General features: G+C 36.5%; 2 protein-coding genes across 3 annotated transcripts in view; one reads left to right on the plus strand and one right to left on the minus strand.

The window, feature by feature from the left end:
- RasGAP1 (Ras GTPase activating protein 1) overlaps positions 1–5,876 on the minus strand; it is a 43,229-nt gene extending 37,353 nt beyond the window's left edge. The window contains exon 1 of the mRNA XM_034985578.2: positions 5,336–5,876. Within this exon, the coding sequence (XP_034841469.1) occupies positions 5,336–5,420 (85 nt within the window). The 5' untranslated portion in view covers positions 5,421–5,876. The remainder of the gene's footprint in view (positions 1–5,335) is intronic.
- A 4,500-nt stretch (positions 5,877–10,376) lies between these two features.
- Positions 10,377–14,514, plus strand: LOC117996887 (histone-lysine N-methyltransferase SETMAR). Of its 2 annotated transcripts, XR_011236670.1 has the most exons (2): positions 10,377–12,415; positions 14,502–14,514. XR_011236670.1 is itself a non-coding variant. In XM_034985026.2 (1 exon), exon 1 carries the CDS (start codon positions 10,458–10,460, stop codon positions 11,289–11,291), a length of 834 nt encoding a protein of 277 aa, XP_034840917.1. In that variant the 5' UTR covers positions 10,377–10,457; the 3' UTR covers positions 11,292–12,535. The 2 variants fall into 2 exon arrangements, 1 of the variants encoding a protein (XP_034840917.1); XM_034985026.2 differs by lacking the exon at positions 14,502–14,514 and having other exon boundaries at positions 10,377–12,535.
- The last annotated feature ends 1,866 nt before the right edge of the window (positions 14,515–16,380 follow it).

The raw sequence follows: 16,380 nt of genomic DNA on the forward strand, positions 1-16,380 counted from the left end.
GGACAATAATGCTCAATGGGATCCATTCAATGACGGGTGGATAACTTTGATTCGGGAGTTACTGAAGTACGCGCAGAACATTGCATGAACATGTCATTCAATGTTCTCAGCGTACATTCCAAATCCTTTAATGTTTTATCGTTTTGTATTTTGTGTCTTTTTGTGTTTGTATTTAAAATGAAGGTGTGGTGCAAAATATAAGCACTATGTTAGGTTAGGTCGTAGATAAGGCAAATGCACGGCGGATGTTGCCATATCCGATACCTAAGCATAAAATCGCGTTCTATCGGCCGCTTCAGCTTACCACTCACTATTGTTTTTTAGGGTTCCGTCCCGATGGTACTAAGCTATTACTATGCCTCCGCTGTCACGCACAACAGACGGAAACGTTTAAGTGCGGAAACCAGCCCAGAGCGAAGATGCCTCCGCTGTCCGCCCGTCCATCTGTCTGTCAGCGGCTTGTATCTCGTGAACCGTAACAGGGAGAGTTGACATTTTCACAGAATCTATATATTTCAATTGCTGCTATAACATCAAATAATAAAAATGTCAAAAGGTTGACTGTCATAAAAATTAAAAATTAAAAGTTAATTTATTGAATGATGGTACGGAACCCTTCGTGTGAATCCGAGTCGCACTTGACCGATTTTTTTAGTGACAGGTTTGTAATTTGTTTGGCATTTGCTTAAAAATGGAAAACTTTTTTCATGATTTTAGAAAATTCCACCCTCTTTGGGTTTGGCCATAGTCTACAATGGTGGCCAAGTTCACACAGCTTTGAGAACATTTGCATTACGGAGAACTCGCAGGTATGCATGTTTTCCCATGATATTTTGCTTCACCATTAAATCAAGTGATATTTAATGGCTTAAAACGCACATAACCCCGAAAAGTTAGAGGTTCCCGGAAACGAACCCCCGAACTCGCGGATGAGAGGCGGGCGTCTAACTTAACCACTAGGTTATCACCGTTCTTATCACGGTGGAAAAGGATAGTGACTAGGTAATTGTACTTATATAGGTACCTAAAGAGCTGTTAATTTAATCACAAGTTATGTTGAACTGAATTAGTAGGCCCTAATGTGCAGTATGAACCTAATAACTCAGTAGTTGATTATTATTTACTTTAGTTTTAGAATGGGTATGAATCATCACAATCATCTTATTGGAGTAGGTACATATATGTCTAACAAATTAGGTTATCTTAAAATTATATGATGATTCCATATTGGTTTAATTATAAACGTCTTAACTACCTATAATATGTTGTACATTGCTACCTAGACAATTTAGTTCAAAGATTTACATACATTGTGAACCTGTATTTGTAAAGTACTAAAAATGATGATGGATGAATGGACATATTTTTAGAGAAATCTGACAACAACAGACATATAATCTAAATATATAAAAAGAAAAGGTGACTGACTGATCTATCAATGCACAGCTCAAACTAATGGACAGATTGGGCTGAAATTTGGCATACAGATAGCTATTATGCTATCTGTATGCCAAATCCTTTCTTCAAAATTCAACCCCTAAGGAGTTTGAAATTTGTGTAGTCCACGCAGCGAAGCCGCCAGCATAAGCTAGTACAATATCTATAATATAAAAATGAATCACTAAATGTGTTGCTCATCGCAAATTTCGAGAACCGCTGAACCGATTTCGCTAAATCTTTTTTTATAATATTCCTTAAAGTACGAGGATGGTTATTACGGAGAGAAAAAATTTGAATCGACTGTTAGGCGGAACGAGGTTCGCCAGGGCAGCTAGTGTTAAAAGAAGAATCAAATGCTTTATCGTGTATGGGGCGCGTTGGGAAGGGCTCGAAGAAAAGCGCCCAAGGCCTAACAGTGCCTAACATAGTTGAAGGGATAAGGGGGGAATACTTCTATAATATAATATCATGGTTCATTTTTGAAACAGATGTACATTACTTAGACTATAAAGAATATGTTATTTAAGTAGCTTTAGTAATGTTTTGATATCGCATGTTAGGTTCATTGTATGATGTATCTAACAGTTGAGTTAAAAGGGCCTAGGGTCGCGCCCCGGAAGGCGTACTGCACCCTTATCGCGTCAGACACAGTTTGCTTTATCTAAGGATTTATGCGTTCGCGCCGATACTGACAAATCAATCATCTGCACACTCACCCGTTGTTCTTATTTGAATATCAAATAATGAATACTGATGCAACATTGAGGAGCTTGCAAACAAAACGGTGTAATTGCACGAAATAAAATTTTCATCATCATCGCAAAAAATTTACAGAAGCAAAAATCCGAATGAAGGCTGTTAAAAGTTTATTGCAATTGTACCGTTTTGATTGAAATCATGAATTTTGGAATCAATTTTAGCACAGTTTTAGGCAGTTTTGCTTGAAAATGAGTTGAAATTTATAATTCAGTGATTGAAATCATGAACTTTGAATTAATTTTCAGTATAGTTTTAAGCGGTTTTGCTTGGAAATGAGTTCATATTTGTATCCAGTGTGCCAAAAATATATGGGTTAAAAAATATATTTTGGATCAGATGTATACTTAATTACACCATTTTGCTTGCTAGCTCCTCAAATGTGCTTAGAATAAAATAGCTGACCACTCCATTCGATAGCGGACTTGACTTTTCGCTGATGGAACTTCTGAAAATTGTTTCTTAGTTGGTGTCTACAGTATAGAACCTACCATGCAAAATCCAATTTTCTAGTTAGACCCAGCTGTTTGAGCTGTACATGTAATATTCAGTCAATCATTTTCTCCTTTTATTTGGGTTTGATAGTTGATACCTCCTAATGGAAAACGTATAGGACCACTTTGTGGTCCATCTGCCTGTTACAGCTTAGACAAAAAAAAAACATCAAATATCTTGTTGGATGTCAAAAGCGATCTCAGCACACCTTTTCCAACCATACAGTGGACTCACCCAAGTTCAACATGCAATTGCTCTTTAAGTGGTGTTGCCATATTTGTGGCATCCTAGCACTATGTTACATAACTGAAGATGGATGAAGTTTATATTATTGTAAGCCAGCAAATTATAATTTTAAGTAAAATATCTTTCAGATTTTTTAAAAGCTGGGCATTTCCAAAAAGTTCAATTGGCTATGTAAAAATTGGCCAAGGGCAAATCAGAGTCTCACATGAAGGGTTCTAATCTAATACCACCATACAAGAAACTTTCCAATTTTCTATGTTCATGGTGGCCATTTTGAGATTCCTATTATTTGTTGGTATACAGACTATAGAAAAAATACACATTCTTTGAAAATTTCAACTCTACCTGATGCGGTTCATGAGATACAGAGTTCATTTCTGCTGACAGACAGACAGATGGACAGCGGAGGCTTAGTAATAGGGTCCCATTGGCATCCTTCGGGTATGGAACACTGAAAACTAATTTGTAATATTCTGTTTGCTAGCAGTTCCAAATAGCATGCACAAGTTAGAAGAACGCCTGTAGATTGTTTTCATGTTAGATGATACAAAAGCAAGCCTGAATACTGTGCTCTTTAGTGCATAACCCAACCTCCCATTCTAATAAATGTGAAAGGGTGTCTGTATGTCTTCTAGCTTTTCACAGCCCTTCTGTTTAACTCATTTTTATGAAATTATATACAGGGATATCTTGGATCTCTGGGATGTAATAGGCTATCCTTTGTCTCATGATTTAAAAATATCTAAATCCAGGCAGACATCGTACGCGTGGATTTAGGTTTTTAAAAATCCTGTGGGAACTCTTAAATTTTCCGGGATCAAAAGTAGCCTATGTCCTTCCCCGGATTGCAAGCTACCTCTTTACTAAATTTCGTCAAAATCGGTTGAACGGTTGAGCCGTGAAAAGCTAGCAGACAGACAGACACACTTTCGCATTTATAATATTAGTATGGATTATGTTTAAAGCTCTGTTTGTTATGACAAAACTTATTTAGGTAAATAGATACAAATGTTTTCGTTTATGAGAGAGGATAATGATATGCTTTTATGAACTGATGATAAAGTAATAAATAAGTGCTTGAAGTAAGTGTTAGATGTATTTAGATTTTAGGTACAGAGCTAAGATAGGGAGTTCCATCCCACCATATATTGTGTTGAAACTTGTTTTATGCAAACTTGTCAAAATATAAGTACAACTTGATACTTTATCCCTCTAACAAATAAACCTGGAATAGCGGTGGAATAGTTATACTGTTTTGTCTTTTTCCTTCAAATGTCAAATTACTGATGACAGAGAAAGACAAAACAGAGTATAACTATTCCACCGCTATTCCAGGTTTATTTGTTAGAGGGTATAAGTTTGTTAACAGAGCATACATCATATCATTGTCATGTTGTGTAGTCCTGTAACATAACAGGTACTTTAATCACTTACTGCAATATTTCTTTATCTATACATATAAAAAGTTTTGTCCTGACTGACTGTCTGATCTATCTGGTGATAGAAACTTGAAGTTTTGACATTAGGGTTCCTTTTATATTGTAGGCACTAACTATAACTGGAAACTAAGACTGGATTTTTGGAAATTCAACACCTAAGGGGGTTAAATAGGAGATGAAAATTAAAATGCAACTCCATCATTCTTAAAATTACATTGATGAAAATTGAGATCTAGGTCAAAAATGAAATTTATGTGTTTCAGGATTTTTGGCAATTATCCCTCCCTTATCAATTTTCAAAAATTGCACTAGAGCAAATTATGGGTAACCCAACCCAGCTAGAAATGTATAAATTTTACTTAATTGCAAAGTGCTAAAATATTACATCTATTTTATATACCTACTTGTACAATTATATAGCTAATCTTATAATGATGGGTTTTCTACATAAAAGTAAGAAAATAAGAAGTGCCTCCAACTTATTAACTTGTAATTTACAACTTAGTAAGAAATTATGAATCAAAGCCTGAAGGACATCAGTTTATAGACACGATAATAAATCATTAATTTTAGTAGGTATAATACACCAGATATCTAATCTAGTATCACCTAAACACGAGTTCATTGTGTTGACGGCAATTCATTCATGAATTGTGCGCGAACTGTCAAACCAATGATAAAAACAATGGTTTCAGGAGTGCTGCAGAACATCTTCAATGGATTACTCACATTGAAACATCTGTTTCTAACCACATTTTCTTTATGTACTTGAACGGATATATCCATAAACATCTGGACAGGAAATCTTAAGTTTCTAAGTAGGTACCACCTGTTCATCATAGTGACAACAACTCACTATCATAGGAAACAGAAGACTTTTTAACGAAAACATGCCACGAATATCTATGAAACTTAATAATTCAGCCCTAACAAGTAAAATGTGTATAAATATTACATACCAATCTTTATTTTCAATCTTTCTTCTACTCGCACTTTACGCGTTTCGTCCGCCATGTTAAATCCATAACTGTTTATCTCTTTCATCCGCTGTTATCTCTTTCGGAACGAGCCCCTCGGCCGGCTTGTCCCGCCACTTCCGGAGTGTCGTAATGTTCTACTTGAGCCTGTTTTCAACAAGGTGGAGACGACGAGACAGTTCCAACCCGAACACAATAAAAAATAGAAACAGTTTTATATTTACACATTTTCGAAAGCATTATATTGCACAGTTAAAATCGAATGAATTAACAGATGCAGTGCGCATGTGTTCAGTATGTGCCATGAAATTTATCAATGAATGCACTTTAAAACTTTATAACACATTTTTTTCACTTCACTCAAATGTGTTGTTAATTTTTAACTCTCATACACGAGTTGAAATGGACAATAACAGTCGTAAAATGATTTACACACCACTTCATCAATAAAATATTTTGTCTCATTGAATGAACAAAAAGTATGAATGGACAATTACGTCACGTCATTACACTGCGCCTGCGCGATCTCCACATAGGGATGCGGTCTCATTGTGCACCGGTATTGCCAACTCCTGTCTCCTACCAAAATTTCCCTCAAGAAATCCATTGTGTCAAATGTTTGACACGTCTACAATGTTACCCGTAACGACTGTAATCGAGTTAAAGTTTTCTGTTTTAAGTTTAGTATTGAAGGTGTGTAGAAGCCATTTATGGTGCATTGCTGTGTGATCAGCTGTAAAAGTTGTAGCGAACGCAAATTATGAAACATAACGTAAGTATATGTATGATTTCTGTTGTTGTTTTGTCCCTTTCGGGCACGACTTTCGGGTATACGCGTCTGACAAGTCTCCTTGATTCTTAGTCTGAGGGTCTGTGTCTGAGGTGGTCTGAGGGCATCATGGTGCGGGAAAACATAGCATTGACAAACACCACAGAGTACTTATCATACAGTGCGACCGTTTAAAGCAATAAAATTTTTGGCACTGCAGTACGAGAAGGCTCTTTTGGCACTTGAATGACATTGACAGGAGGGCGTAGTTGTAGAACAAAAGATGTCAGCATGTAAAAATACCTCAATTTTACGCTCAGAATAAATACTTTCAGAAGTAGCCCTATTGTGACTCGTACTGTTAGAGCGAGATAGCTGAATACATTTAAGCTCTTATTAGAACGTGATAAAATGATTGTTTTGTCCTTATCACCGTAGCCACTTTTTTTCTTCTTTTTGACAAACAAAGGTTATGTTGACTCAAGTAACTAGGTATTTTAAAGAAATAATTGATTTGTTTTGTTGTTTTTTGTTTTTGAAGTTATTGTGCAATGGTGGGTTGCAGTATAATAGCCGAAGCAAACGTAAAATAGACGGAATAACATTTCATAAGTAAGTATCTCTGCTTGAGCGAGAGGGACTGAGGGGGCCACGCTTGTTGCATATCTGGTATATCTGTGGCATAATATTTCACAAGATGGCGGTGTTAGTTCTGATTTTGGTCACGCGCTAAATGAGCCTTCTTGCACTGTAAAAGTAAATTATATCTAAAATATTATTTAGGGAGGTAAGACCTTTAGGTTACTTTTCAAGTTGTTTCAATATCATGCATCATGTCAGTATAAAAGTTTTTGAATATTGTGGAGTTTGAAGCAATTTGATAGCTTACACGAGATATATCATAAATACAATTTTATTATTGCTACGATATAGGCTTCTCCTAGTGTTATTTTAATTAAAAAACATATCAAATATCTATATTATAATGGTTGCAGTACATGGTGCTACTGCAAGAAAGAAACTGGCGCCCCTCATGTAATTTTAATTCTTTTCGGTCGATCTATACACAGTGTTTGGCTTGCAGCCAATCGGACGGGTCAACAAGCACTCCAAGCATACGCAAATACCCGTCCACACGCTTGCTTGTTGTTTGCTGTTTGTCGCATGGTCGCAAGCATATGGATTCACCATTATGATTTCTGAGTTGTATTTGATCTGAGGTTCAGAGTTTGTATAATCTGTGCTTGTATGTTGGCAATGTTGGCATTACCCTAATGCCCTACACCTACACATAATCCTTAATCTATGCCTCTACAAAATCGTTCAGAGCACAGATATGTCCAGATATGCAACTAGCGTGCCCCCCCTCATTCCTTTTCGCTCAAGCAGAGGTACTTACTTCTGAAATGTTATTCCGTCTATTTTACGTTCGCTTCGGCTATTGTAGCTTCTGCAACCCACCATTGCACAATAACTTCAAAAACAAAAAACAACAAAACGAATCAATTATTTATGTACAATACTTGAGTCAACATAACCTCACTTCACGTTGTTTGCCAAATACTCACGTACAAATACATTTTGGCAAACAAAAAAAAGTGGCCACGGTGATAAGGACAAAACATAATCATTTTGTCACGGTCTAATAAGAGCTTAAATGCATTTACCTATCTCGCTCTAAGTAAGTGTCACAACAGGGCTACTTCTAATAGTCCTTATTCTGAGGTTCAGAGGTTCACTACAAGGTTCACTATAACTTATACTAACTACCTATACCCCTGCCGTCATGTTGGCACCATTGCTTTGTATGCTTTATTCCTTAGAAATTTGGGTTCATTTTTGTGTGATTGGTGAATGGTGCCAACATAATGTCAGGTTAAAAGTTACAGCACAGAGTACTTCGTATGAGAGTGAACGGTCTGTATAATCCTTGGTATAATCCAAAACATCAAGTCACAGAGTACATTGAATTGCATCAAGTCAATTAATCTATGCATCAAGCACAGAGTACTTTGTAAATATGCATCAAGTTATTGGTCTGTGCATCAAGTCAAGATGTCAAAAATTGGTCGAAATGTCGTAGTATTTGGTCCACAGACCAATAACATATGATTTGGTCAGTTATTGGTCTGTGGGTCGTACGCACAGAGTACCTACTAGGCCTTAAAGGACTGTTATCCAGGGCCGTAAAATAAATTAAAAAAAAAAAAAAAAAAGAGTACCTACTTTGTATGGTCGTACGTAATATTCAGGGTCATCAATCTTAGAACAAATAGCATGGTACTTCAATTCATTTAGTACCAAAAGTCAATAGCAGACCGCGCTACTGTGACTGGACAAATTCGATATATTATTCTGTGGTCAAGGCATCCCATGTTTAATTTTTCTACCAAATTGGTAGTTTAGTTTACATTAACATATTTGTATTTTAAAGAAAAAAATATTCTCTAACAATTAATTTCTATTTACCAATATTTTATTTGGTTCTACCTTTGGTATGTATCATTGATTTAATAAATATTCTTCAAAATAAAATTGTCAGACAATTTTTTGCTATTGATATGGTAGAAATTGGGCAAACAACCTGGTCTGTGCTGGCGGTCGTAATGTTTTCTGATTTTGCTATTTTCAATACCTTTTGTAACTATTTAAAGCCAGTTTTTAGTGATTTCACGCTACGTTTAGCAAACCAGTGAACCTAACCCACGCTAAGTAAGCTGTCAGAGATTCTAGTGTTTTGAGACCAAAGAAATTTTAAGTTTTCCGTACCCATGTTTGAAACAGAGACTTCCAGTGTTTTGAGACAGGACTCCAGTGTTTTGAGACAGAACTCCAGTGTTTATTTACGAGACAGGACTCCAGTATAGTTGTAGTTAGGTACTAGTTAAGTTTAGTGAACATTTCTTACAAGAGGGGCTGTATTCCAGGCTGTTCAGGTTCACTGCAGGTTTGTAAATTCCATTGTAATACCGGTCATATCTACTTTAATCCTTGAATGCAATTTTTATTAAATTCCTTGAACTTGATGACAATATGGTTCACGCATAGGTTTTTCTTTAAGTATTGGGCGTTCCGATCCAGTGATAGATTCTCTTGACGATTCGAAAGCACCTATTTACAAGTTTATTTGCATAAAGAAGTAGGTATTTCTTTAGTTTTTCTAGACCAAATTCCTATCATGATCAACACATCGCTGGCTCACTACAGAGCACGGGTCACTTCTTAGAGTGAGAAGGGGTTTAGGCATAGTCTACCACACTGGCCACGTGCGGATTGGTAGACTTCACACCCTTTGATAACATTATGGAGAACTTTCAGGCATGCAGGTTTCCTCACGATGTTTTCCTTCACCGTTAATGCAAGTGATATTTAATTAGTTAAAACACACAACTCCGAAAAGTTAGAGGTGCATGCCCTAGATTGAACCCCCGACCTCAGATTAGATGTGATTAGATTAATTGAGTCAGATTTAGTGAACATGTTATGAACTTGTGACCATACTAAGATACTCATATTTTTACTTTTCAGGTTTAGAAAATGTCCTGCATGAATTTCCAAATCGTGCAAAAGATTTGGATCGTTTTATGACCTGGATTCATAATATTGATATCTTGAAACTAAACTACTCGGCACCAGACCCCAGTCCTCAGGCAACTTTATAAACTGTTTTAGGATAAGGAAGAGTGATTAGGATTAATTTTGGTAAAAATAAAGATTAGAATCCAAAAATTTCTATTATTTAAAAATATGTGTTCAGATTAATTATTATAGATTTTTTTTAAATTTACATGATATGTTAAATTGTAAGGGAGTCAAATATTAATAAATAATTAATCTGAACACAATCCTACCTTCCATAGCAGTCCTATATGTATGTATTATATGTATAGGTATGAACCTATAAAGCAGTCTATATATATAGGTAGGTATGTACATATTATAAATATTAGTTCCATTCGTCAGATACAGATGGCGCTACTAAGCTGTTGCCACTATTAGCTCGCGAGATAGTACTCTATTTCCATATGTTAAAAGTACTCTGTGGTAATATTTCTACCCAATATCTTTTTAAAATCAAAGTTAAACCCTTGTTAAAATTCAAACCCAATGAATGGTACGGCTAGAAGAACTCAAAAGTTTATACGTAGTATCCCTATTAATCTGTGAAAGTTTACTCAAGTCAGCTCTCCACCACCGGTTTTGAGTTTTGACTGAAAACCGGTGGTCACTCAAAACAATTTCTTTATATACTTTATTGGCTTACCTAGTGCACAGAATAAGCTGAGTTCAGTGTTTACTCTTGTTTACTTAGTCATATACTAATTATTTACAGGTATGACTGATAGCTACTCACATGGCGACATTGATGTTTTGTACATTAATGAAAATATCCCAGGTCCTTCAGAACAAACCCTGGAATTCGAGGAACTGATCCGAAATTTCCATTCTCAACTAATGCATAGTTGTAAATGCAAGGATGAATGCTTGCCAGACAGTTGTGAATGCCTTCAAATATCTGGTGGTCTAAATTACACTTTACTTGTTCAGCAGGAAACTAATTCAGAGGTCTTTACAATTAACAAAAACGATCATGTAAGCTCAAGCTCTTATCCAATTATTGAATGCAATGAGTTGTGTCAGTGTTCAGATAGCTGTGGTAATAGACTAGTCCAAAATGGGCCGATAACAACACTCTATATAAAATCATCACAAAATAAATTGATTGGGTTAGGTTTATTTACAAATACTTTAGTTCCGAAAGGATCATTTGTATGTGAATATGCTGGAGAAGTTTTAACTAAAAAACAAGCTCTGTTTCGTCATCACTATAATGAAAAGCACAAGAAAATGAATTATATTTTCTGTTTGAATGAACATGTTGCTGGTAAAACTGTTCAAACATATATTGACCCTAGCAGTTTTGGTAATATTGGCAGATACATAAATCACAGCTGTGATCCTAATTGTGGAATAGTGCCTGTTAGAGTGAATTCTCCTATACCTAAACTCGCTGTGTTTAGTTTATTGGATATTAAACCTGATACTGAAATAACTTTTCATTATGGTTCTGATGATATGAATAATCCTGTTCCTGATCAAAAACCAAGAAAGCCATGTTTATGTAACACCAGTAAATGCAAAGGTTTTATGCCTTATCTTCCTTGTTAAGTGTTCTGTCAGATTTCTTTTCTTAGACATAACCTTCTGCTGTATGTGAGACAGCTAGTGCAGCTCCCCATCAGATCACTCCAGACAGCAGAGCTTACTCCAGAAGCGAAGCAGGCCACCCAGGTAGGACTTCAGGAAGTGGGGAGCCAATGTATATAATCTTATGATTGAGCAGATACCCCACTGCATTTAAGCAGTACCTATGTGTTCCAGTGTCTCTCCACTCTCCATGCATGCTCTGCTCTACAGTCAGTCAGTGATTGCTAGAATAGAGGTGTTTCTTTAACAAACAGTTGTCCTGTTACTGTGCCTACTTCTGTCCTAAGTCCCCCTCGGTTTAGTTGTACAGTGGAAACTCGATTAACCGGACTAATTGTTGTCGTTAGCGATTCGTCGATAGTCGAAAATCCGGATAATCGAATGTATGAAGAAAAGCGGGTTTTGTGCATATTATCTATGTATGTAATTCACTATAATAGTATTTTCAATTTTCAAAGTAAGATAATAACTATACCAAGTGGGATATCATATGAAAGGGTTTTGCTTTTACATTCAAACACAGATTTTTATTTATTTTTATACATAATAGTTTTTGATTTATCGTACAAAATGGCGGCAAAATACCCGAGTATGGAACCCTCGGTGCGCGAGTCTGACTCGCACTTGGCCGAACAATTTTCGGTTGGTAGTCCGGATAATCGCGAATCCGTATAACTGAGGGCCGGGTAATCGAGTTTTTACTATAGTAGTGTCTTAGTAAGGACTGGCTATTGTCTACAATCAGTGTTTGCCCAGAGTTTAGAAACCTGTTAAGTTATCATGCTAATTAATAATTTCTTCCTTAATACTCTTAAGTACTAAAAGGCACAGTATGACCCCTCACTAACTTCACTCTTTCTCATTACTGAGGGTCATGCCCCTTTCTGTTAATCACATAAGTAATGTTAGTTTTTTTCTTGAGATAATTATGCAGCGCGTTCCCAGGTCCTACCGCATAGAACAACCAAGGTATAATCGAGAAATAAAGGCCAAATTCAAACTTCTAAATTCGGTTACCCATCTATTTACTGACTTGGGTCAACATTGGTTTTTTATATACTATAGTAGTAGCATTATAGAGTTTAGTACCTAATATAATAGCAAGATTGTTATTTATGTAAATAAATAAAATTGTTATTAAAGATTAAGGCCTTATTTTCTTAAGAAAATTACAATATTTTCAATAAAATATTAAGCAACACTTATCACAATGTTTTATTTGTTCATCTCAACCTAATGTTGACCCTGCAGATAAGTAAAGATAAAATAAATGACCAAACAGCTTAATATTTTAATTAGGTATTATACTTACCTAGAATTGGTTGTTAGGTAGGTATTATATTCAAGTCAACACTATTGTCTATTCTATACTTACTTTACTAATTGTTTCCCACGACTTCGTCCGCGTGATATAATTTATGCCTACTTGATGATGTCCGCGTGAATATGGGTTCAAAAATCCCGCGGACTGCTGAGACTACATTTTCTATCATCATCTACATCAGCTATCGCTGTAGACTACAGTAGGTCTAGGTAGGTACCAAACGTCAAAATTGGTTGATAGCGCGCGGAACAGACATTCCCACTAGCGATATATTCTACTCATGTGTTCCCCACGTCGCGCCTCACTAATCTATCTAAATATATAAAAGAGAAATACCACTCACTCACTGACTGACTGACTAATCACGAAATCTCAGAAACTATAAAGCCTACAAACTTGAAATTGGAAGTTAGGTTCTTTCTAGGACGTAGGTGTCAGCTAAGAAACGGTTTTGAAAAATTCCCCCCCTAAGGGTGCGAATGGGGGGGTCGAAGGTTGTATGAAAGTCCTATGTTTTTGGAGTTAGAGACGTGAAAATCGACCTTTAGGTTATTAGCTTTAAATAATAAAAATCTGTATAATTCAATTCGGGATATTCCCCCCTTAAGGGTCGTAAAATAGGAGGGAAATGTTTTTATAGAAAAGTTTTAACAATTGTTATTTTTACTTGTGAAATGTAGGCTATTTCTAGGGGGTAGGTTCTAACTAAATTAGGGTAGGTTCTAACTAAGGATCTAACTAAATTGCCCGCCTAAGGGAGTAAAATGAGGATGGAAGGGTTATATGAAAATCCTACGTTTTTTAAGTTAGAGATATGAAAATTGGCATTTAGGTATTCTGGGTTCCGTGTCTTAAGGTGAGACTGAGTGAGTAGGTAAGTGAGGCCTTTTGCAGCGGGAAAATTTCAGATCTCATGTGAAACCAGTACGCGGACGAAGTCGCGGGCATCTGCTAGTATAATGTATAGTTGTTGGTAGTTAGTCGCGTCTGACATACGATGCGAGTGCGAGCTCGCGCAGGTATTGTCAATATTGTTCCACGCGCTTGTGTACTGTTAACGGATGTAACACTCACACTATTGCAGCTGGCGAACGTGGGGTGCGGTGCGGCGCATGGGCTGGCTGGTGTGCTCCGCTCCCTCGCGTCACCCGCTCCACTGACGCCTAAAAATGCTATTGCGACGCGTCTTGAGGTTAACTTCAAGAACGACTATTTAATTGGCGCGTATTTTACTCTGAGCGCCTCACTTCGTACCTACTTATCACCACAATTTTATAAAACTTATAATAGCATTAAGTACGTGAATCGCGTGTTGTTCGAAAGAGCACCAAGTCCTAATCCAAGACAAATCAACAGATAGACGTCCATTGTTGGACATAGTTCTCTTGTAGGGACTTCCACATGCCACAGTTTTGCGCCGCCTAAGTCTAGCGGCTCCCTGCGACACGTTAGCCCACCTAGTGGGGGACGTCAATAAGAAGTGCGCGCAAAACAAGTAGTCCAATCTGAAGTATGAACTGGAGGTGCATGACTGCGCATTGTACAAACAGATCTCAGCCGGGCTGTATCTAAAAGATTTAATCCATAGTCTGACATGCGCAAACCGCTATGTTGATCGCCGCAACTTCAGATTGGACTAATGTTATTTTGCATCTTTGCGATCAACATTGAACTATGAAGGTTCACTGCTTCGATGCGGCAATCTACGACAATATCACGCGGGTAGAGTTATTTTTACCCGATTATCTGATGGTTAGACTAGCTCAATGATTAATCCCTTTTTTCATCGTCCACTGTCCAATTATGAATACCTAATATAATATCTTCTCTATTAGTTATATAGCAAGGTTGGTACCTAATATAGCCAGAGATAATTTATTAAGTACGAGGTTTTTAGGGTTCCGTACCTCAAAAGGAAAACGGAACGCTTATAAGATCACTTTGTTGTCTGTCTGTCCGTCAAGAATCCTATAGGGTAGGTAGGTACTTCCCGTTGACCTAGAATCATGAAATTTGGCAGGAAGGTAGGTCTTATAGCACACATGAGGGATAAAATGTGAAAACCGTGAATATGTCGGTAGGTACATCACAAGAAAAAAAATTAAAATGTATTCATGAACAATATTGCTATTTTCAACTTTCAAAGTAAGATTACAAATAGCAAGTGGGGTATCATACTTATGAAAGGGCTTTCTTTGTTCATTCTTAAACAGATTTATTTATTTTTAAGGCATAATCGTTTTTGATTTATCGTGCAAAATGTCGATTAAATGCGATTGTAGTACGGAACCCTCATTGAGTGAGTCTGACTCGCACTTGGCCGGCTTTTTTATATAGCTTTATAATACCTGTTGCTTACTTAGGTACCGCTTGAACCGGTCTTCGATGGATGCTGGCCCAGAGTTCTAAGTACCTATATTGACTTTTGTACGGGACAGTGGGGAATTGCAGACACAAGGAAACTTCTAAATCCATACTTCCACACTAATATTATAAATGCGAAAGTGTGTCTGTCTATCTGTCTGCTAGCCTTTCACGGCCCATCCGTTCAACCGATTTTGACGAGACACAAATATAGCTTGCATCCCGGGGAAAGACATAGGCTACCTACTTTTATCTTGGAAAATCAAAGAGTTCCCACGGGATTTTTAAAAACCTAAATCCACGCGGATGAAGTCGCGGGCATCATCTAGTAAAAACTAAATTATTAGGTAGAATCTAAAATCAGACTTTTTCATTTTTTATTAGAATACAACTTCGTAAGCACCTACTAATATATGCCTGCGTACCTACGTGTGCTGAGTAGGTATCCATAATTATTTCCTACATGGGTATACGAAACGTGGTTAATTGTTAAGGAAGTATACTACACAATAGGTAGGTAGGTACCTAGTTATATTACACAGTTTATACCAATTACGAACCACGAAACAAGATTCAAGATTTGAACTTTGAAGATGAAGCGTCACGAATTGAAACTAATTGGACCACTTAAATAACAAGACTTGTTTATTTGAAGGCTGTAGTACCTATTTAATTAATATTCTAATTTGTTTTAGGTATTAGACATATTTTTTTACAACTATAGGTCCTATAGGTAGGGTACTATTATTCTAAGTATAAAAAGCCAGCTATGGTTGCCAGCCGTAAATTACATAGAAATCGATTAACTTGGCAATAAAAACAAAAAATCCAAATTGTTATTTGTTGTTCGACGAATCTTTAGTATACCTACCTATATATTCTACACTCCTCGTATACTACGCAAGTTTTTATATGTTTAGATTTCAAGTTTCTTAGAACGAGCGTTGAAGATTCCCGTACGTTTTTACCCTGGTCAATACTAATAAATACAATCAAAGTGTCTGTCTGTGAACATAATATAATTGTTAGAATAGACCTACCCCTATTTTTTTATCATTATGTTTACTTTATCAAAACCCAACCTCCCTTTTCAGGTTCCGTAGTCAACGAGGAACCCTTATTTTAATTTTTGTGTCTGTTTTACCTGTTCGTTTTTCAAAGCTAATCTTTGAAACGGCTAAACTGATTTTACACCATCACTTTGCAGGCAAGGAGAGGACTATGTGATATTTAGGCCCGTGTCATGGTAAAATAAAGGGTTCCTACGGGATTGTCCTAACCTGGAAAACCTAAAGCAATAAGCTAAGATTTAGGTATATAAAAGAGAATAAGAATTCGTTGTTTGCATCGATGGTTGTTTGT

Source organism: Maniola hyperantus, chromosome 4 (genome assembly GCF_902806685.2).
Source record: "Maniola hyperantus chromosome 4, iAphHyp1.2, whole genome shotgun sequence".
Lineage (NCBI taxonomy): Eukaryota > Metazoa > Arthropoda > Insecta > Lepidoptera > Nymphalidae > Maniola > Maniola hyperantus.